This window comes from Barbus barbus (assembly GCF_936440315.1).
Source record: "Barbus barbus genome assembly, chromosome: 1".
Classification (NCBI taxonomy): Eukaryota; Metazoa; Chordata; class Actinopteri; order Cypriniformes; family Cyprinidae; genus Barbus; species Barbus barbus.
This window is the reverse complement of record NC_136729.1, coordinates 13,805,731-13,830,370: the sequence shown is the minus strand read 5'-3', so window position 1 is coordinate 13,830,370 and position 24,640 is coordinate 13,805,731. Positions and strand designations below refer to the sequence as shown.

The window sequence follows — 24,640 nt, the reverse complement described above, 5'->3', positions numbered from 1 at the left end:
TATTTTCTTTTCCGCTTGAGAGCAAAAAAAAACTTTTGTACACAACAGCATAACACAAGGGACTATGCTGTCAAATAACAAAACACTGGAACCACATCATTAAAAAGTTGGGAAGGAAAATGATGTGCTTTGGCTTCCTTCAGATATTTCACCTGAAATGGGTCCGGAACATTTTATCATGCCCTGAGGCAGGAACATAATTTTTTTCCCCAATGAATTCATTGTATAAAACGCTTTCTGTAATGATCACAGACATGGTAGGCATTAATATCTCATTCATCGGGATGATTCTTGCATAGTACCACTGCTCATTTGATATCAGGTATTGTGCTAAACAACAGTCAATATATATGCAGAAAAACATTTGAAATAGCATTACAAATATCGATTCAAGCATTTTACAATATTTAAACCCACTAGAGAGGCTTTTTAAGGTATACAGTGTCAAACCCTGACAATATACAACAGAGATAAATCTGTTTTCCTTCATGACATTTAATGTAAGCAAACAAATTTAAACTCTCTTTGGTGTCTTTACCTTGGCATACAGCAGACATTACGTATAATAGCCTACCTGTACCATGTGCAACCCTACACAAACTCTTTTCAGTAGCATGTCTCCCATCTCACATATTGGAATAAGAAATCCACTACAAAAAGCCTATTCCTTGCCATTTTGCTGTCATTCAAAGGCAATGCTGTTACTGATTGCTTTGTATTTGCGCAGCAGTCATGTCAGCAGCACACACGAATGGTCTGCCAACACCCACAGGGCGCTAATGCGATTTATGCTGAATACACATGTAACATTGTTCTTTAATCCTTGAGCAGTCAAAGAGGTAGAGATGGATCAAGAACAGCCAGAGATGGAGGTCGATGATGAGGGAAGGATTTAGGAAGGAGACAGAAAGCAAAAATGAGTGAGGGAGAGCAGATGCCTACAGTCCCAGGAGTCCCATTGGTTCGGCCTAATCTATCCAGTGGATGTCGTGTTTGACTTTCTTCATCCATCTTTGCCTCCCACAGCTACCAATGCAAATCTGCAAGAGTGAGATACTGTAGGACCCTTTCACAAACACAAAAAACAATGGGATACATTCCTCTGCCTCTTTACACGTTCCTTCTATCCTTTCTCTATACCTGTTGCCCGCTCTGGATCTGTCTTTCTATTATTACAGTACATAGTGCTGGAAAACCTTTATCACCACAAAATCCCACTTTCCAAAGCATCTTCCATATTTTGTTTTATCCAGACATATGCAACAATGATTGACAAAGAAAAGCCCTTAGAATAACACTAACACATACTGCTTATTTAGGTGCAGATTATAATCCAATCAGGAACCAAGACGACACAATCACAAAATCTGCATCAATCAGTATTGTCAGTTTAACCTATGACTAATCAACTAAGCTAAAATAGTCTTTGAAATTTGATAGACCATCACCCGCATCTAACTTAATCTAAATAAGTAAACAAAAAATAGCTTCGAACAGCGTTTGTTTCAAAAAGATTGTTTCTACAGGCTGTACAACTGCTTCTTATACATTAAGGACAAGGCCTAGATTTGCGAGTTATGCCTCATCTTTTTCTCGCTTTCTGCTTTAGTTGTTTTTGATCGTACAACAGCTCAAGACTCACCAGATAAAAGAAAAAAAAAGTACCTGAGAAAGGGAGCAAGCAGGGTAACTGACAGACTAAAGAAAGAGAAGATTATGAGATCAATAGTTGCAAACTTCTCCACACATACACCAAAAAAAATTACATCCGATTTCATCATAATGTACCTTGGCCTAGTTGGTTTTCCAGTTCTACTGCCCTCTGGATTTTCTGTGGAACACAGCAGAAAATACTAGTTTCCTTTGTCAGTAGTATTGAGTAGCAAGTAAAAAAAAAAAACTACAGAATATCATCATTAAATCAAATCTACTTGATGTGCAGAGTCAATGGGGATTTCCTTAAGATCCGACTGAATTTTTATTTTATATCGCATAACTAAAATCTACCCTTACCCTGTTACTTTTGTTCTCCCTGACATTGTGACACCTGTGAAACTCATACAATCCCTCATTGGAGTGTCAAGCAACTTTGATTGTAGTCAGCCTTATTGAGCCAAACAGAGGGAAGAAACCCCTCTGAGAAGACTCTGTTTTACTATTTGGTAATACCGTAGCACAGTGACATGACTATGTCTTCTAAAAGTTCTGTCGTATAGGGTTTCTGTACCCTGGGCAGTGTGTAAAACAGCTCAGTCCACTCAGTAGAACTTGTCGCCAATGCGGAAATGCGTGTGTGTAACGTCATCTGGGTTGAGGAAGACTGAAATAGACTTGCCAGGGTTTTCTATCACCAGCTGTTGTAGTCGTTGTGCTAGCCGGTCATCCTGTGGTGATCCCGCACCATATCCATGGGTAGGTGATGATAACCCATGGCCATTGCTCGCAGCTACTGCGGCCTCACGTTTGAGCTGGCATGCCTGATGTGCCTGCTCCAAAGCGGCTCTTAAGTGCTCTGCAGGATCGGAACGTAAATGTGCAAGTTTTCGTGCCACTAAAAATGCGGCACTGTCCGTAAGTTGCTCGAGCATGTTGCACTGGGGGAGGAAGTAATTAGGACAGTTTTTGCCCAGAATGCAGTGAGCCAAGTCATCAAGTAGACCAAGGAACAGCCGTGCAGGAGTCTCATGATCTGGACAGCTAAGGTAGGTTGTAGGCAAGCGATCACAAGCCCAAAACATCAAGGTACGTAGGTGGTAGAGGCTAAGGTGCGAGGGCGAGCTAACAGTCTTGACAGTACAGCTTTAGCTGCTTGGAAGGCTTGTGCCATTGGGTAGGGCACGCATTGCTTTAGCTGAACCTCGCTGCGGGAGAAGGCAAGTCTCCATTCGCGGTCAGGTCTGGTTGAGGGGCTGGCAGCTAGAGAACAGCAAGGAAGCAAGTAGAACCCGCTGATGGCCTCCTCCTCTGTTATTTTGCCATCCCAGAAATGGTTGGTCGTGAGCCAGCCCTGTGCGACAGCCGGCCAGCCACGAAACGACACCACTGGAAGCAAGTCGTAAAGGATACGGCTAGTTCCTGCAGTGAGAATAAGCATTGTTAGTGGACCATTCCGCTCCACACGATCAGGAACAGGAATCCCTCTTTGAGGATTTCTCTGCAACTCTTCTACTGCCGTCCCAACTACACTCCAGAACTAATCGGCAACCAGCAACGGAGAGAAGTAACATCCATCAAATGATTGAGGAGGCTGCAGGGATGGGAGCCTTGTACTGCTTCAGTTTCTTCCTCCTCATCTTCATTCTCTCTATTTTTCTCGTCTTGACAGCAGATACTCCAACGCGTCAGTATTGTAGGGTCGCAGAGGCACAGGCTCAGCCAAGAATGGCATGGTGGGGAATGGCGCATGTCCAGAGTCACAGGCTGATTACGGTCATGCAGTTTAAGAGCGGGAACCAGTAGAGTGACGTCCAAATCAAAGTCAACACCTTTGGCGTAGTCACCTAGGTCCTCTGGGTTAAGGTCAAGAACACCTTCCCTGGCTCCACCTGATAGCAGCAGGTATTCATTGGCAACCGGCAATCGCTTGTCTACCTTCTGCACCAGGCCTGTGGAGATGAAGAATATTCATGACAAAAAGAGGTAATATCACAGGTCTTTAAAAAGACAAATGGAAGGGTGTTTTAGACATTGAATGGGAAGGACTGAGGGTACGTTATCACTTTTCTAAACAATTTAAAGGGATAGTTAACCCAAAAATGTTGTTATCAATTACTGACCCTCGTGTTGTTCCAAACCTGTATGAGTTTCATAATTCTGTCGAACACAAAGGAGAATATTTTGAAGAATGCTGGTTATCAAACAATTGACATGGATGTCAATGGCTATCAACATTCTTCAAAACATCTTCTTTTGTGTTTAACAGAAGTATCTCATAAAGGTTTGGAACAACCTGAGGGCGAGTAATTTTTGAGCACACAATGCTGGGAAATTCTGAAAAATAAAACAGTCCATTTGTTAGTGGTTTATATATATGAAAATCTTTCCTTACATTATTGCTCCCAAGGAAAGTGCACTAAGAATAATCTTCACCCTACTAATGAGGAAAAGCATCACCTGGCCAAACGTCCCGTTTGTGTCTTGCTAAACAGCAAGAGGAGAGACGAAGGGCAGAAACAGTCTAATGTGCAGCCCTATGGCACACAACTGATTAGGATGCAGGACTCAATTTAAAGAAAATTACTGGTGTTTAGATACATATCATACTTTTAAATCTATAAGAATATAAGCCTTTAGAGCAGGGTTCCTCAAATCTTTCCCTGGAGGGCCAATCTGCCACAGAGTTTAGCTCCAACCCTGATCAAACTCACCTACCTGTGATTTTCTAATGATCTAGAAGACTCTGATTAGCATGCTCAGGTGTGTTTGATTAGGGTTAGAGCTAAACTCTGCAGAGTGGGTGAGATTTGAGGATGCTTGCTTTAGAGAAGGGGTTCCCAAACTCGTTCCTGGAGCCTCCCCAACACTGCATATTTTGCATGTCTCCTTTATCAATCACACCTGTTTCAACTCACCAGCTCATTAGTAGTAACTCCAAGACCTGAAATGGGTGTGTCAGACAAAGGAGACATGCAAAATGTGCAATGTTGGGGAGGCTCCAGGAACGTGTTTGGGAACCCCTGCTTTAGAGCAAACATGGGAGCAAACATTTTTGCAGAAACCCACTCCAACAGCTTTTATTGCATGAACCATATCAGAGCAAGAAAGATCACTTATATATATATATATATATATACACACACACACATATATATATATAAAATATGCAGTAAGTGTTAAATAATTGGTTTCTGAAGTGAGGAAGGAATAAAAGCAGATAAAAAGAAGGGAGAGAAACAGAGGAAGATGATGCTTTTCCTAAGACAGAAATCTCCCTAAACCTCTTCTCAGTCAAAGTCAGATAATTCCAGCTCATTCAAAGTAAGAGATATAAATTAATGGTCTCCCTCAATTCTGTTTTGCAATTCAAGCCATTGCTCTTTTTTTCCCCCAGATGTGACCCAGCTCTTTAAATTCTTTAAAATTAACATTTACAATCTCCAGTGGAATCTTTTTAATGAAAATTAATGTCTTGCCTTTTAATATTTTATGAAGGCAGAAACTGATCAAAACATTTCTTTAGGATTATTTACTACACACTCTTTTTTTTTTTTTTTTCAATCCATTGTAATTAAAAGGATGCTTTTACAAATACTGAATACTGTAAGCACAGCTGCCATATAGATGTGTTACACAATCATTCACTAGGGAAATAAGTAAAATAATTGTTGTCTTGCTGGGGGTGTAAAAATCATGTCGTCTAACACAAGCAGCAATGGCTTTACCAATTACCAGTTTGTTTATGCAAATTAATTCATTATGTTCAACAGTCCCTAAGGCAAAAGCCATTAGCACCAGCTGCATTTCACTCATCACTCCCTCATATAGTCACAATTATTATATGACGGTCTATCGCGGTTTGAATGTACATGGTTATCATACCGTAAACATTTGCATATCTACGGTTTAAAATAAAATTATGAAAAAAAATATATATAATAATCTCACCCGCACATATGCAATTTATTTCGGCTGCTTAACTCTGCTGAAATGACAGAGACAGAGATTGTATCTAATCTCAATCCCCCGCCGAAAAAAGTTTAAATTTGCAGTATGGGAATACTTTGGATATTAAAAAAAATAAATATGAACGTGCGGTTGTCCTTGAGGACAAATCCAATTTGCAAAAAATGCGGACGCAAAGTGGCTGCAAAAGCAGGCAATACATCCAACATGTTCGCTCATATTCGCGGACATCAACCCTCCATGCAGATAAAGGTATGTCGCATTTATAACAAGTTATAAGGACGTATAATTTCCATGATGCAGAGGGAAACCCGTAGATATGAGTGCCGCTGTTTAATCTACTACATACTGAAGTATGCATGCATGACACTAATGGTGTTTTCAGCGTCTACATAAACATGAACATCAGCAGAGCTGCTCTGAGAGAAAACCAGTTTTATTTGAGAAAAAAACATTGTCAAATACACTAAACTCAAAGGTCTTCTACAACCCGTCAAAATAAAAGTTCAATTTAACTTGAAGTCCTGACAGAAATAAATTAGCATTGTACAAAGTACTTAAAAGTTATGACAACAATAATAATATTCTTTATAATTAATTTAAACATCATTTAAGGAATATCATGTTTGTCCATGTTTTAACTTAGAATACCTCTGTTGTGCAGCACTTTGCCAAAAATAAGTGTTGTTAAATTTTCATTTGATAACATTTTAAAACATTAATTAAAATGTTAAAGTGTGATATAGATATACATAAGGCTTATGGCTTTATTTTGTAATTGTTTTTTTTTCTCAGAAGATAGGCTTACTTTCATTAAAATGATTTTAAGTTTGTTGCAATAAAGAATTTGTTCACTCAAATTGTTCTTATTCTTTTAAGAGTCATTGTTACTGACAAGAATTATTGTTTAATATATACCGTGAAACCGTGATATTTTCGAGACGATTATCATACCGTGACAATCTCATACCGTTACAACCCTATTTGTGACGTTTCCAAGTTAAATAACTACAACATGATTTAAATGACACAGAATGCAGTTATAATAATGCAACAATCTATCTGTCCAAGCATACATGATACAGACACATACACTATCATTTTCCAATTAACGTGTATACTGATGGATGAAGCCAAGCTAGTTGCATTATCTTACACTAGTGTTTACATGACATTTTAAAAAGACTAATTATTGTTCTCATTTGTCTGAAATCGAACGCATAAAGGCCATGTAAACAGGTCTGTTTGAAGCTGATAGCAGCACATAAATGGATAGCAGCTTTATCAAGATGGTGGCGCGAACACATCGCGAGGCTCAGCGTCTTACCAGATTTAGGAAAATAGTGTTAATTTACCTGGTTATTTCACTCATGTTCGCGCGATTCAGTTATGCGAACTACAGCTATACTAAACAGTCACTTTTGCACATCAACAAACAGTGTTCCAACATAGTTTTAGATCATCCTTTCGACTTCAGCGAAATCCCGCCGGAGCTACTGAGATCACCGCGGACAGGCGGATCACTCGTACCGGCCGGAAGTGCTCGGCATCGGCGTCGAGACCGTAAACAAAGACGGGGTAAGCGTGGAGGGCTGCGTGCTAAGCTAAGGCTAAACCCACATCGACCAGCTCTGCCCAGCATCTTCCTTGCCAATGTACGGTCTCTGATGAACAAGATGGACGAACTAAAGATCTGGACCCTCACACAGAAATGGCTTATGGACTGTAATGTTATGTTCTTCACTGAAACATGGCTCTGCAACGATGTCCCAAACAGCGTGGTGCATATGGATGGACGCTCTCTCTTCAGGGCGGACAGAGTAGCAGCAACCTCTGGTAAAAACAAGGGTGGTGGAGTATGCATTTATGTAAATAAATCATGGTGTAAAGACTCTGTCATTGTTGATACCTACTGCTCTGCTGAGCTGGAGTTCCTGATTATCAAGTGCAGGCCATTCTATCTACCACGTGAGTTACTTGCATTGTTGCTGCTGCAGTTTATGTATCTCCGGACGCTAATGCTAACGTGGCTATGAAAGAACTTTGTGCTGCTATTAGCAAATTACAAACTCTGCACCCGGATGGAGCCTTTATCGTTGCTGGGGACTTCAATCACTGCACTTTTAGATCTGTTCTCCCTAAATTTCATCAAAATGTCTCCTGCACTACAAGGGGGCATAAAACATTGGACCACGTTTATACTAATGTGAGTGATGCCTACAAAGTCACACCCCTCCCCCACCTGGGTCAGTCTGATCACCTCTCTTTGTTCCTGCTCCCCAAGTATACCCCAGTCATCAAACGTGTGAAACCTACAATAAGGACTGTTAAAATCTGGCTGGAAGGTGCTGACTCCACTCTTCAACATCAATTCCAGCACACAGACTGGAATGAGTTTGCTGCCCAGGCCACCACAAACTCTCAGATTAACATTGACATTTACACCAACTCTGTCCTGGAGCACATCAACAGTTGTGTGAGCAGAGTGACCACACACAAAAAAAGTAAAATTTTCCCCAATCAGAAGCCCTGGATGAACAGAGAGGTTCGCCTCCTGCTCAAAGCAAGAGATGCAGCCTTCAGGTCTGGAGACCAGGAGGCTTACAGCTCAGTCAGAGCCAACCTGAGGAAGGGTATCTGCCAGGCCAAACTCACACACAAACAGAAGATTGAAGATCACTTCAATTCTTCAGACCCCCGGCGTATGTGGCAAGGCATACAATCTATCACAGATTACAAACCACCTAACTCTGTGCCCCCCTCCAGCTCTGCCTCCCTCCCAGACGAGCTCAACCACTTTTATGCTCGTTTTGATCAAAATAATAAGGAGATCTCACTCAAAGCTGAGCATCAACCCAGTGAACTGCCTCTCACACTCTCCACATCAGATGTTTACTCCACTCTGCATAAGGTGAATGCACGGAAGGCAGCTGGCCCTGACGGAATACCTGGTCATGTGCTTAAAGCCTGTGCGGAGCAGCTAGCTGGGGTCTTCACGGACATTTTCGATCTGTCCCTGGCCCAAACAACTGTCCCCACTATCTTCAAAACCTCCACCATCGTACCAGTACCGAAACACTCCACTGCCTCGGTCCCTAACGACTTCCGTCCTGTTGCACTCACCCCCATCATTGCCAAGTGTTTTGAGAAACTGGTTGCATCCCACTTAAAATCCTGTCTCCCTGCTACACTAGACCCATTCCAATTTGCCTATCGCCACAATAGGTCAACAGAGGACGCCATCTCAACAGCACTTCACTCTGCCCTCACCCACCTGGACAGTCAAAACACACATGTGAGAATGCTGTTCATAGACTTCAGTTCTGCATTTAATACAGTAATCCCCTCCAAGCTGATCTCCAAGCTCAGCCAGCTTGGAATCAGCACACCCATCTGCAATTGGATTCTAGATTTTCTGACTAACAGACCTCAGTCTGTTAAGTTAGATAACCTCTCCTCCTCCATCATCACCCTGAACACCGGCGTGCCACAGGGCTGCGTACTGAGCCCTCTCCTGTACTCCCTCTTCACCCATGACTGTGTTCCTGTTTATGGCTCCAACACCATAATCAAATTTGCAGATGACACCACGGTGGTAGGTCTGATCAAGGATGACGATGAATCAGCCTACAGGGATGAGGTGCAGCACCTGGCTGTGTGGTGTGCCACCAATAATCTAGAACTAAATACCCAGAAGACAAAGGAGATCATTGTGGACTTCAGGCGGACTAGGAGTCATGCACACACACCCATCTACATCAACGGAGCTGTAGTGGAGCGTGTGTCGAGTTTCAAGTTCCTTGGCATCCACATCTCTGATGACCTCACCTGGTCCCATAACACCTCCACTCTGGTCAAAAAGGCACAGCAGCGCCTTTACTTCTTAAGGAGCCTTAAGAAAGTTCACCTGAATCCCAGGATCCTTGTGGAATTCTACCGCTGTACCATTGAGAGCATACTCATGAACTGCATCTCAGTATGGTACAGCAATTGCTCCGCATCTGACCGCAAAGCACTCCAGCGGGTGGTGAAAACTGCTCAACGGATCACCGGCACCCAGTTAACTTCCATTGAGAACATTTATCATAAGCGCTGTCTGGGCAGGGCAAGAAACATCATCAAGGATGCCTCTCACCCTAACCATGGACTTTTCACCCTCCTTCCATCCGGCAGGCGTTACAGGTGCCTACGCTCTCGCACTAGTAGGCTCAGGAAGAGCTTCTTCCCCGAAGCTGTGACACTTCTGAACGCCACACCACCAATCTAACCTGCACCTGCTTATTACTGCACTGGTCACAGTACTTTACACACATGCATTTGCACTACTCATATTTTGCACAGACTGCACATTGTTAAAGTTATTACAATATAAACTGTCTAAAGTTTTTACTGTACAAAGCACAGTAAACTATTTCTATAAAATATTGCACTACTGTTATTTTGCATAGAATACATTGTTCTATCAATACTTGCACACACTCATTCAGCTGTATTTATTTATTTATTACCACTGTTGTCACGTCTCTGCTGTTCATAATGTGTATATATAACCCTTCATTGCTCTGCTCATAATGTACATACAATCCCTACATTGCATTCCTATTTATATTCTGTATATACTCTGCTCAATACTGTATATAGCAATTCCACTGTACATTCTGTAAATCATATCTTCATTTACTCTGCACTTATATGTATATAAAACACTATATTCTTGCACTTCTGGTTAGATGCTAACTGCATTTCATTAGCTCTGTACTTGTACTCTGCAAAATGACAATAAAGTTGAATCTAATCTAATCTAATCTAATAAATCTTTAAAAAGATACACTGCCATTCAAAAGTTCGGGATCTGTAATATTTTTTATGTTTTTTAAAGATATTTCTTATGATCATCAATAGCAAAATAGCAGTTTTCTATTTTAATATACTTTAAAATAGAATTTATTCCTGTGAAGCAAAGCTGAATTTTCAGCATCATTACTCCAGTCTTCAGTGTCACATGATGCTTCAGAAATCATTATAATATGCTGATTTATAATTAATGTTGGAAACATTGTATAACGTGTAGCACGTTAAGTCTGCATGATATGTAAGACCGCAAACTGCGGACTTGGCAACATTGCGTGCCAACTTAACGCTTCCTCTGAAGACTGCTTAGATGTGTTCGACTTGAAGCAGCGCAGCTAGACCGATCGCTGTGCGTCATCAAATACTGCGAGAGCTATAAGAGAGTGAGCGTCTCCTTATGCTTTCTCTCGCCGTACTTTGATGTCATACACCGATCTTCAAGTCTAACACACCTCTTTAATCTTGCGTGTCACGTGACTGTGTGTAATCACAGCCTCTCCGGTTGACAAATCAAGTTTTTTCATATCGCGATATTATCGCAAATGCAATTAATCGCTCAGCCCTAGTCTGAAGCCTAGCGAAAATCAACATGACTACACATGGAAGTCGTGGTCTAATGGTTAAAGAGTCGGACTCGTAATCCAAAGGTTGCGGGTTAGAGTCTCTGGCCGGCAGGGATTGTAGGTGGGGGAGTGAATGTCCAGCGCTCTCTCCACCCTCAATACCACGACTGAGATGCCCTTGAGCAAGGCACCGAACCCTCAACTGCTCCCCGGGCGCCGCAGCATAAATGGCTGCCCACTGCTCCGGGTGTGTGTTCACGGTGTGTGTGTTCACTGCTCTGTGTATATACTTTGGATGGGTTATATGCAGAGCACGAATTCCGAGTATGGGTCACCATACTTGACCGTATGTCACGTCACTTTCACAAACAACAATACAGGTTTTCACAATTTGAAAATTTTTGATGGTGTTTGTTGCGGGGACTCAGTGACCTTCACTACAGGACAACAAAGTTTAGTGCTTTTTGTTTTTCTACAACAACAATGATCCATTTTGCCCTTTACATTTTTAACATGGTTCTGATTTAATTAGTTCCTCTGGGAGAAATACGTTTGCAGGATTGTACTAAGTCTAGAGAGGCTGGCATGCAGATGGTATGTTAATGTTTGCAGGTCATGGAGGTGTGAAAAGAGAAATCATGATCATTGCTAAAGGAAGCAGACATCAATGCCAATTTAAATCAAGGCCTTACTTCACATGAATCTATTCGGGTCTTGAACGAATTAACACCTAAATTATGATGGCCAGGTAAGGGTCATCAAAAGTAGATCATAATTTTTTTATTCATATATAATGAGGCAGAATATTCCAAATGAATGCTAAGGAGCACCCTGCCTAGCATAAAAATAAAAAGCTGTCTACCCATCACTCTCAGTAGGTATGTGATGGATGTTGCTTTGAAAATGTCTGCATATTTTTAGAGAGTGAGAGATGGAAACAGTGAGCAAGAAAAATAAAGTAGGCTTTTGGCTGAACATCAAGGAGTTAAAGCCGAGAGAAAAAAAAAGGAAATGATAGCAACAGGAGGTAGACTAAAAGAAACATAAAAGTTACACTGGCAGGATGGCAGAAAAAAATCATCCAACCATGTCAGTAAACAAAGGTCCAAAAGTAAACCAAAGTACTGGAAGATTCACAGGTAACAATGCAACATGCGAAACAAAACCAGAAAACAGATAGAGGCTGAAACTTTCTCTACGGAGGAGAGTGGAGGGTAAAAAAACAGAATGAGAGAGGAAAAATAGAAACTGTCACCTAATGCAGCATTTGACAGGATTATGTGAAACAGCTCCAGTCATGTTTTAAAGAACAATGCAGTTCTACAAATCTGTCTCTCCCTCACTTGCGTCACACAAAAAAAGGCCAAAAAAGATGACATTTAGTGTGTTTACACTGTGGCAGGGCATAGCAAGTGATTAGAAAAGGGTGATGGGGAGAACTGATGGGATGTACTGAGAGGGGAAAACAAACAAACAAGGGGAACTAGAGACATCTGCTGGACAAACAGCTTCACTTGGGTCTAGCTTTGAATCAGAGGCCTGGATAAATAAAGCTCATCAGTATAATGAAAATGTCCTTTAAAAATGTGTATTTCTTAGAACCGACCCTAAATGACATATTCAGTCTTTCACATCTGTTTTATACAATTCACACTTGATTTGAACATCCTAAATCCTGAATGTAAAAAGAGATGATACAACTTATAAAACATTATTAACATTATATACAGATAAACAGATAGTTAGCTGGAGGATGACATCACTGAATCAACGATAAACTGACTTTAACTGAAAATTGAGTGTTTCTTGCATTATCAACACTATTTTCCTGTTTTAAGGCCTGTTCACATCAAGGACGATAACTATAAACACAATGATAATACAAAAAATTCAAGTCCACACCACAGCTATAACAATAAAGGCACGGAGGAGCGATATCGTTGGAATCACATTCTGAACATTTTTTACTCAGTACCACTAATTACACAACTCAAACTCAGATTAATTTTTAATACCGCCTATATAGTTATTCATAGCGGCTGAAGCGGAATGTGGGTCAGTGGGCAGATTAATCAACCAGCTAATGTCTCTCTAGCCTAACAACTGATCCACTTGGCAGGCCATTCTTATAAACATAGCGGCACCTCTGAAATATGTCATCTAAGCAATAATTCCCCATGACATGTGCTGTATGAGAGGGAATAGATTGTTTTCTTGTTATAAACAAGCATGAGATGCGTGAAGATCAAGCAGCCCAAATGAGCCGACTAGCAAGTGTGGAGCGAGCTAACCGGCTAAACACCTCTAGATTAAACGATGACTTTCGTTGTTTATAGTTTACACTTTTTTATCTTATATAGTTTACGTGGGAAGTCGTGGCCTAATGGTTAGAGAGTCGGACTCGTAATCCAAAGGTTGTGGGTTCGAGTCTCAGGCCGGCAGGGATTGTAGGTGGGGGGAGTGAATGTCCAGCGCTCTCTCCACCCTCAATACCACGACATAGGTGCCCTTGAGCAAGGCACCGAACCCCCAACTGCTCCCCGGGCGCCGCAGCATAAATGGCTGCCCACTGCTCCGGGTGTGTGTTCACGGTGTGTGTGTGTTCACTGCTGTGTGTGTGCACGTTGGATGGGTTAAATGCAGAGCACTAATTCCGAGTATGGGTCACCATACTTGGCTGAATGTCACTTCACTTCACACACACCCTGTTTACCGCTGGCTCGGTGCGCTCTGCCTTAGACCCCGGGTTTATGGAATTATTATTCAAACAAAAATTCTGTATTTGAGAGCAAATCTAATTATTTTGTAATTAAAAAATACAAGTTTGCAAAAAAAGTCTTCTTAAGGTTCAAAATTAAAGTAATTGAAAACAAAATAATTTGCAGTGCGTGTAAATCTTAAAAAAATATATATTTTTCTTTGTGCACTTCAAAAACTTTTCATCACTAACACAAATGTTGCTCTCTTTCCTGCCTTTTTTTTTTGCGGGTCTAAAACTTTTGTTTGCGAGTGAAGCTGTGTGTCAGTGGGCGGTCTCTACGCACCAGGATGAAACGCCCTTTTCTATTGGCCACTCTCGATTGACGTAAAAGGTTGACCACGCCCACTACGCTTTTCAGCCACTGACGCCAGTCTGGCAGAAGAGCGAGCATCTAGCAGCAATGGCCAGCAACCACTCCTTTACTGGGTAAGCTAACTAATTTAACATGTTAAATTCAGTGACTAGTGAACTGAATTATTCTCTCCTCTCATGCTCCCCCACCTAAATACATAACGTTAGCTAAGCCTGTATGTAGTTGGTGATACCGCTGAATAGATTTGATTAGACAACAGTACCTTAGCTACAAGTTTCTATAGTCTTTGGTTAGCTAGCTGTTGTGTGTGTGTAGTTTAATTAACATAACGTTAGGCACTTACATAAAATACATACACGCGATTGTACCGTATTTTTCCTTTCTGAAGTTGGCAGACACACACACACAAAACAGCTAGCTAACCAAAGACTATAGAAACTTGTAGGTTAGATAAGGTACTGTTGTCTAATCAAATCTATTCAGCGGTATCACCAACTACATACAGGCTTAGCTAACGTTATGTATTTATGTAGTGTTGTGAGTTTTTTTGTAACTGTTCCAGCAAACTTTTCTTTGTGTTTAACAACTGAAATGGTTTCCAAATTGTTTATTTAATTAGGCAAACGATTGGAAAACGAAGTGTATGATCTTTATTTGTTTACCTTGTGGAACAGGAGAAAAATATGTATTTTTATTTATCATTAATATTTTAAGTTATTCCGGGAGTGACGTCATTGATAATGGACCGGTCGCGCCTGCTCTCTCAGAACTAGGGGTGTGCGATACTGCAAATTTTGGTATCGATCTGATACCAAGTAAATACAGGGCCAGTATCGCCGATACCGATACCGATTCCGATACTTGTCATGTAAAAAAACTAATTTAAATGACCAACAACAATTTAAAAAAAAATAACAATACTAATGTTGATATGACTAATATTATATTCACCTTAAAGCTACGTGGATATTATTTGCCTTTCTAAAAGGACTTTGCAGGCAGAGGAGCCCAGAATATGAAAGCAATAAACAGTTTCATGTTAAGTCTTTTCCTCCCAAAGAAAAGAGTTATAAAAATAATGTTGCTTAATAAATTAAGAACGTAATATTAAAAGACAAAACTCAGTATACACCTTATTAATGTTGCAAACTAGATATACAAGTAAGCAGATGTGCCCAGAATATGAAAGCAACGCTCAAAGTTTTCACATTATGTATTTTCCTCCCATAAAAAAACATTATAAAGAAAAGTTTAACGTAAGTGGCTTATTGAATGAAGACATTGATATGAAAAAGAACTATTCAACCATAACTCGTTTATTATTGAAAGGATTTTAGTATGTTATGTACGTACTGTATTTTCTGTTTGTTTTATACATACTGTAATATTTGTTTGTTATTATCGCAATAAAACAAAACTGTGATATGAAAAGGCCAAATTTGGTATAGTTTATAAAAATATATAGGCCTACTATGCATGTACAGGTAAGCAGATGAACCCGGAACATGAATGCAACATGTTGAATTTAATTTTCTCTAATTGCAATATAAAAACATTTAATATGGTGCAATTAATGAATGGAGGAAGACAGTGATAAAGACCAAATAAATAAATAAAAACTAAATTCGGTATACAGCTTGTTAATGAAATATAATATGTTGCAAGCAGCTGAGACCAGAATATATATGCAAACATGCTAAACAACATGTTAAGCATTTTACTCCCATAGAAAACCATTATAATGAAAATTTAAAGATTAAGAAATAATTTTAAAAAGCTAAACTCAGTCCACACCTTACAGTGATACTGTATAAAAAGGACAAATTCGGTATACAGGTATAATATGCACTATGTGAAGGATTTCCTTCCTCCCCTTTTCATTTCGTTTGTAGCTCGGAGTTCCGTTCCATCTCTCACTATCCGCTCGCGCTCGGAGCCGCTGAGTCACGTGATGGCATGACAACCAAACACAGCGTAGCAGGGGAGGAGCAGCAATGTTTGCATCAGAGATGTGAAAAGAGCGGCATATGCACCCAGACATGTCTACACTGTGCTGTATGTGTTAGCAATGTTATTACGTGTATAGGAGAAAAAATTAACCTAAAGTATCGATCTTATCAGGCTAGTATTGATCCGATACCAATACCAACGTTGGTATCGATATTAGGATCGATACGCCCACCCCTACTCAGAACAGCCTGTGACTGGAGAGAGTCAGGTATGTCTCTGCAGTGCTCTGCATCAAAGAGTGAAAATGTGCTTTATTAGTTGAAGTTTTGAGTTAGTATTAATCGTAAAGGTGTTATGAAACTGGAACGAGTAAACATGTATTTAACTGTTGAGGAATTTGATGTATATTCAGAGTTTTATGAACGCACATGTTCGTTTCATGTTGCCGCTTTCGCGCCAAAATTGATCGTGGGTTTTTCCGTGTTAACAAGTGTTCTATCATATAATTTTTGGTGGATTGAGTCTGTGGGAATGTCATTGAGTGCAGTAACTGTGGGAAACTTCTTTTAATGTCAGAATGTATGTTTATAGAGAAATCTGTGTACAAGAATTGCAGTTGTTGTTAAGGAGGACGGTACTAATGTTCTTTTTGCATCCTTCAGATTAATCACAGCGAGTCTGAAGGGGTGTGTGTTAATTGTCTGTCCTCTTTCAATAAACTGTAGGTATGTGTAACAAAATAAGAAAAGAAACCACTATACGATCTAACAAATTGAGATATATTAGCTATGATATCAAAGTAATTGAATGTACTGTTAATTGTTTATTTTATCATTTGTTTTGTGTAAATGTCAATTTCTTTAAGAAAGACAATGTTCATTGTGATACAAAACTTTGTGTAGAATCAGAACAGCCTGTGACTGGAGAGAGTCAGATTAATCACAGCGAGTCTGAAGGGGTGTGTGTTAATTGTCTGTCCTCTTTCAATAAACTGCAGACTTGCTTCCCCAAAGAGCCTGGTGTCGGTGGTCTATTTGTGGTGCTGGGTGAAGTCCGCTACATTTAGGTGGGGGAGCATGAGAAGAGAGAATAATTCAGTTCACTAGTCACTGAATTTAAGATGTTACATTAGTTAATTTACCCAGTAAAGGAGCGGTTGCTGGCCATTGCTGCTTTTTTGTGTCATAACATCACTTGACTCCATGTTAACATCACCATATCAATCATAATTTTTTCTACCTCATATGCTGCCATTTAAATACCCTGTACAACTTTTTTGCACATTCCTGTTATATTACTATTTATGTCAACAACATACTGACCTTGCACATTTATATTTTTTTTATCTTATATTTTATTCTTTTTTTTTTTTTATTCTTTTCTTTTTCTTAATATTTGTCTATACAATTGCACTGTCCTTGGAGCGGAACTGACTTATATTTCATTGCTGGTTATACTCTGTATAATTGTGTATGTGACGAATAAAAATCTTGAATCTTGAATTAGAAGCTCACTCTTCTGCCAGACTGGCGTCAGTGGCGGGAAAGCGTAGTGGGCGTGGTCAACCTGTCACTTCAATCGAGAGTGGCCAATAGAAAAGGGCCTTTCATCCTGGTGCGTAGAGACCGCCCACTGCCACACAGCTTCACTCGCAAGCAAAACTTTTCAACTCGCAAACAAAAGTTTTAGACCCGCAAAAAAAGAAGGCAGGAAAGAGAGCAACATTTGTGGATTAGTGATGAAAAGTTTTTGAAGTGCACAAAGAAAAACATATATTTTTTAAAGGTTTACACGCACTGCAAATTATTTTGTTTTCAATTACTTTAATTTTGAACCTTAAGAAGACTTTTTTTGCAAACTTTTATTTTTTAATTACAAAATAATTAGTTTTGCACTCAAATACAGAATTTTTGTTTGAATAATAATGACACAAAAATAATTCCATACGGGTTGTTTGTTTTGATTTCTTTTCTGAAACAGGATTTCAGCTCGCGTCATTTCCAACAGGTCCCCTGCGCACACCTTCCCGGAAATCAGGGACCTCCACCGAGGATCTTGGGATTAGTAGTACTTTTTCAACGGGACGCAAATGAATCCAGGCCATCAGCTTTAGGTGCACATTATACAAAAGAGTAAACTTTGTGCACTGATTTATTTCTCGCAACAATCATTCGCAGTTGTAGGTAAATTCTATTCTGTATACGTTTTCCCCCTCTTCTATTATAAATCTACTATAGGCCTATTATATTAGATTATATTATATGGTTTGATTTGGAAGCAAGAATAGAAATGATCACTGGTAACAACTGGAAACACTCCTAAAAGGCAGCTTTTTTTATGAATTCTGTCATTTGAAAATGTTAACTTTTTTTGAAAGACGTTTATTTTATGAAAGATTTCAAATAAATTATATTGAACTTTCTATTCTTCAAAGAACCTTGAAAAAAATGCATCTCAGTTCCCACAAAAAAAGCAGCACAGCTGTTTTTAACATTAATAATAATAACAACAACAATGAAGTTTCAGCATTAGAATTGACCGTGTGACACCGAAGACAATTCAGCATTGTCATCCCAGAAATAAATTACACTTTAAAATAGCCTGCACTGAAATAGAAAACAGCAATTGTAAAAATAGTTCACAGTATTACTGTTTGTCTTACAAAAATTATTAAAAAAAAAAAAGTAGTGTATTTGTATCTGATAAACATAACTCCCTAGAAAGATGCACAAACATTTTCATTACTTAAAAAAAATATATATATATTTTAGAAACCGTGATATTAACTGTAATTATTTGATTAAAGGGTATAAACTAAGTATAACTTCTGCACTAATGTATGTGATTGCTTTGAGGTGGCTGAATGCTTTCCCCAGATTTGGAGTTTTATGTGGACTGAATGGTTTTGTTTTGGTGATTCTAGTCTGCAACCTGAAAAAGTTTGAGAACCGCATATCTGCCCTTTAGAATGAGGGAACAAGCCTTTAAAAGGACTCCAGTCAAATGCTCCCCTGACAACTCTTCTCTCTAATACTATTTTCCAGGAGGTGAAGAGTGATCAAAAGATTTTCAAAACCCTTGCCAGGTCTCCCCGTCCCATTCCGCCCCCCTCTGCTGTGGTGTCACCTTGAAATACCTCCCCTTTGAAGCAGCATCTAAGAGGCTGACAGCACAGATAATTGATGCCATGGAAGAAACAGAGGAGGCCAAAGATAGCGAGGTGCTTTTAATTCTTCACTTCTGCAGCATCATTCTCTCTGCACCATTCCCAACATTTAATCTAATGCGCATATACTTATATCTTCATTTATAATACAAAACTCTTCTGTATTCAGTTCTTTAATCAAGCTTTTGTTCTAACACAATCCACCTGCCTCTCACACAAAATTACATGGCCATATTTATGGCACAAAAAGGCTGGACAGCAGTTCAAATAAGATTTTAATATTGAAGAATGTTATAGTGACAGTTTTTGAAGCAGCACATCAGAAAGAATGACAATCTTTTTGGTGCAGGGTTAAAAGGAGACTGACATGAAATTGTATTAGCAATCTTCTGCGGGATGTGCTGTTACGATTGACGCCTCAAAAAATGGGAACGGGAAAGAGAGAGTTTAGGCAATCATATCAGTACGTGTGAGCATTTCATTCAAAGTGAAAAAAATCCTAACCTCCCACACCTTCAGACGACGTCGCTTTCGACAACCGGGGTCGCTCTACATCAGACTGGGAAATGAATTGGCACTGCCCACACAAAGCGAGGGTAAATGCGAAATGTCAGTTGGTGTTCAGGGGAGGAAGTTAAGCCATATGAATACAGACAAAGAGAGGCTTCAACTCCCATGAGTCGCAATTAACAGTACCTGCCTCACTGCCACTGACCGCTTCTTACCAATTGAAGCAAAACAGAGTTAAAAGTTGCTTGCCCACAGCGCTGCCCCTTAGATGCTGGTTCAAACACAGAAAGATCATTCAAGCGCGATGAGAATTTAACGACCGAATGACCACAGGGCCACTGCAATGTATTGGTTGCTTTAAACATTGAATTTTACAGGCTGCATCTATCCAGACAGAGCCAGGGAGGAGACACTTAACACGGCCTCATGAAGCAGAGCACGATACGCCTTTATGGATTTTAACGAGGAGACCCTGATCTGACTTCAGTAATGAGCGACTGGTGCAATTCCCAGCACTATTGAAATGTCAGGGAGGAGGAAGAGGAAACAAGGAAGAAACTTTTCAAAAACAGGCTTCAGTTTGGCGATGCCAAAATCAGATCTAATTATAGGCTAAATACATAACTGAAAATACCTTTATATTGTTCGGTCCTTCATATAAGCATGGATGTCTGTCTTTTTACAAGCACAGATTCTTATGCTTCCTTCAGGATAGTGAAGAGGAGACTAAAGTGGTTTGATTGCCTTGCCCTGATTTGCACGGCTCTTCTAATAGACCAAGTTAATGAGGTTTTTACGAGTGGTGTGATCACTTTATTGGGACGTGCGGCATCAATAGAACCCTTTTGCCTCAATAGAGTTGGCATATGAGGCTGCCCTTGCAAATTGACCTGAGGATTTATAAAGCAATTTTCAAAGGTCCCCAACCCAACTATGTGCCGACAGTCATAGGCCCTAGTATTAGAACCTCATTGGATTTCACTTTTCATTTGAATAAAGATGGACACTAGAAGCGCTAAAAGTGAGGTCGCGATAATTAACTGCTTTGTACGGTCATACTCACAGGTTCAAATCCTGAAGGCTATTGAAATCTTGACCTGGGAGAGATGTTCAGAGAAACATTTCCTTCAATATCAGAAGGTCAAACTGGCAATCAGCTTTGCAGACAGCTTTATTTTTTCAAACAAAGGAAAAGTATGTACATACACTTTCAAGACACGAACAAACCCAGAGTGTGACTCATGCACTCTCAGTAATAAGCCCCCACGCTGACAAAATAAAGATGCCTGTGACAGTGTGGAGAAAAAAAGAATTATGTTTGATCCCCAGGGCTCATCATCACTTTCCAGACATGACTGAAAAGGGGTTAGATAAGATGTGAAATTCTCCACCCCTTTCTTCTTCAGTAACCCTATAGCTCCTCTTTTCATGTTCAAATGGCAAAACAGAACATAATCGCTGAGAATGTTAAAACCACATGGGTCTGCCAAATGGAGACAAAGTTCAAAGAGCCATCGCAGCCCAGCCAACGATGAGCAATGAGCCTCCAATTGGTGCCAGCTTGCTGAAGCTGGGGTCATTGGTTAAGGCCTGGTGGTAGAGGGGACCACAGAAGCAGCCCATGCCAGCGAGGAGGACTGCCCCCGCCTTAAGGAAAAAAAGAAGTGTGTGTTAATTTATGTGACTGCTACAGGTTTGTTCCTTATCAAAGTCTTGGTTCTCAATAAAAAACTCTACTTAAGCTTTGGTGTTTTATTCAGTTCATTTCAAACCAACATACATTTTGTTCCGTGGAGGTCATCAAGTAAAGTACAGCATTATGATTATCATTCTTCTACAACTCTATTCAGTTGCTTTCAGCCTGACAATGATCAAAAGGTGTTTATTGTGTGAATCTAAACATGAAATTAATATAGTTTAAACAGTAGACTGATAATACATGCAGACATGGTAACAAATCAAATAGGGTGCCAGGTTTGATAGTGATGTCCAATCAGTAGAAACTCATAAATCAGTGACATTTGATGATGTCACTGACGTTCAGCCCAGAAGTCAAAGAGTGGCAGGATAACATGGGCTGCATCTAAAACCGCATACTTCACTATATAGTAGGCAACTAACGGTTTATGAAAAGAGTTGAATGTCCGAAAAATAGTATAGCAGCCAAAACAGTAGGCGAAAAATACCCAGATGACTTGCTAGTTCTGGTGAGATTCTGAAGTGCACTTAACTATCCCATGAGGATTTATGAATAGCAGTAAAGTGACTTATTCTGATGACATTCACACTACACACATTCATACCAAACAGAACTTTTTTTTGCGGCCGTGGATTAATTACTTACTTAAAAGAAGTACCTACTCAGAGAATATGCGATTTCAGATGCAGCCATGGTCCAGTTTTGCCCTGAAGGTGGATGCCATAAACACCCTTCTAAGGGGGTGAAAGCATATTTCTCTACTGATGTACATTTTAAAGTATCCAAGCACTGTAATGGAATTATTTAGGTATCAGGTTTACAATGACATTATTATTCACTATCATAGATAGATTACAGTTTAACAATGCACAAAGTGTAGGGGACTTGTATCATCCTGTCCCTAAAGGGATTTATTTTATAATAATGAGCGGCTGACTGCACATTATCCTGTTTTAGAAGGCTACTTACCAAATAAATGAATAAATAGACATTATATATATTGATCTGAGTTTTCTACCATTTAATAATGTGAGAAACAAGAGACCACAGAGGGATAGAAAATAGACAGACATAAAACGCTGCTATTAGGAAATCGGTTGCCTGGGACAACAGCTAATTTATAAGATTTATAAAAATTAAGACAATATTACATGGCAGAATACTGCCACTGGCTATCAACATTAAAATACCTCAAACAGCCATATATCTGAAAGGTATAGACTGGCTATAATGTAAAAAAACAAAATGATTCAGATAAATTTGGGACACTTTGAGACAGTTTATTTTCACGATATCAGTAATTACTGTAGTTGTCATTACTCTGATTTCAGTTTAGAGCTAAAAATGTTCATGTTAGTGTAAGAATGATAATAAAAAAGTGTTTACCAGAGCAGGTTTTCTACACCGAGCAGCTCCTAACAATGCCAGACTGTGGTAGAAGTGATACTTGTTTGCTGTATCATACAACTGAAGAGACAAATAGAACAGAAAAAATAGAACATGGGTTAAAATTCTGGGCTAAAAGTGTTGGACCTTATCCTAAAATAATAAATAAAAAACTATCAATAATGCATTCATAAGGTTTCCTCTGTTTTTAAAGTCAGCAATGTAGGTTATGTAGTGAAAATATTTGGTCTATTACTCCCAACCCCATACAATGGAAGCCTATTTCCACCAAACAAGAAAAAAACAAAACATGCTTTGCTAAATCATACTTAAGTCATAATTATGATTTAAAATAAGTAATAATCATGAAAGTCACAATTATTACATAAACAAATTATGATATTAAATCATAACTGTCATAACTGTGACAGTAAAAAAGTTTGTCTCAATTATGATAAACATTATTTTAGAGTTTTCACTTTTCATGTCATTATTATTATTTATCAAATAAGTTTTTTTAGTTTTTTTCTAATTTGGATGAAACTGACTTCCACAACAAGGCCCTGTCTATGTACCAAACTAAACAGTTTTCCATTTAAGAATTTCGGCCAGATGAAAAGAGTGACAAAGCAACAGAACATAATAGCCAAATATACTCACCTCTCTCTGGTAATCACTCGCTTCACTGTGTCTGAATCCTGCCCAGGAGAGAAAGACACGAAAGAGTTGCAGAAAAGCTTTATAGCTACAACTTTCAGAAAACGCTCACTGGCGTGCGCTCGGTCACGTTCGACCTGTCAAGGTCCCAGTAGTGTAGCAGCTAATATTTTTGAGTCGTCTTAACGCAGCAATCGCCTGACGAGACCCATCTGCCAAATAAAACACAATCGATCAGAAAGGAGACCTACCGTGAGCTCCATATGCACCTGCTGCGACAGCAAGAGCCCCAGAAATCCCTGCTACCCTCTGGACCAGCGAAGCAGCGTTCATGACTCCTGAAGTAACCAGGGAACAACTGTAAGCGCATGCAGGAAACTGATGTCATTACGGATCTAACAGGAAGAATGACACTATCTACTTGTAATACGAGCACTGAGCCAAGATGGCGTCCAAAGGCACAGCTTCACATCACGTGAGCGTTCCGATAAAGCTTTTCAGTGAAGTGACAATAAACTAGCTAAGATCAAACAAATTTCACAATATGGTAAGTGCAGCAATTTAATACAATTATAATGAGTTATTTGTTTAAAATAGTACACTTTGCGCAAAGGGTTTTTTTCATTCAAGGTCACAGAAACACTTAAACCTTAATAACAATATTTTTTTATTTATATATAATTTTCCCTCTTAGATATGCAACCCCATCTTTTGAAACCCCGACATGCGACTGCCGTGACCCTCATTCACTGTTTCACGGGCGTAGATTACGCGGGGGACGCGGGGGACGTGTCCCCCCCACTTTTTATAAAAAGTAAAGTCGTCCCCCGCACTTTTTCATTGGACAGTTGTGTTCTCGACATGTTGAGGTTTTAATGGAGCAATGTATATAAATGCAGAATGATTTAAAATTCAAAAAGACAAGATAATTTATACATGACGTTTACGTTTCCATGGCAATCAGTCACTCAGTTTGTGACGTCACGACATGTCCAGGCTCGCGCCCGCGGTCCCGCGCTATATCCATCATTCATTAGAGGTCGAGATGAGTTCAAAGCGACAAAAAACTCTTCAATCCTTTTTTTACGAAGAAGTCAAGCAGCGTAAGTTGTCATGTGGGATCTGAATAGTGTTGCACGGTGTTCAGTGACTCTGCCTATTG

At 39.6% G+C, this 24,640-nt stretch overlaps 1 protein-coding gene and 1 pseudogene across 2 annotated transcripts; both read right to left on the bottom strand.

The window, feature by feature from the left end:
* Nucleotides 1-2,258: 2,258 nt before the first annotated feature.
* Nucleotides 2,259-5,841, bottom strand: LOC306869880 (nucleotidyltransferase MB21D2-like; annotated as a pseudogene). The gene is made up of 2 exons: nucleotides 5,823-5,841; nucleotides 2,259-3,605 (listed from the first exon to the last, which is right to left on the bottom strand). The product of its transcript is annotated as a nucleotidyltransferase MB21D2-like (transcript).
* Nucleotides 5,842-19,271: 13,430 nt separating this feature from the next.
* Nucleotides 19,272-24,234, bottom strand: LOC306852491 (transmembrane protein 256). The gene is made up of 4 exons (XM_079389372.1): nucleotides 23,730-24,234; nucleotides 23,482-23,519; nucleotides 22,822-22,902; nucleotides 19,272-21,383 (listed from the first exon to the last, which is right to left on the bottom strand). Exons 1-4 carry the CDS (start codon nucleotides 23,809-23,811, stop codon nucleotides 21,240-21,242), a joined length of 345 nt encoding a protein of 114 aa, XP_079245498.1. The 5' UTR covers nucleotides 23,812-24,234; the 3' UTR covers nucleotides 19,272-21,239.
* Nucleotides 24,235-24,640: the final 406 nt, after the last annotated feature.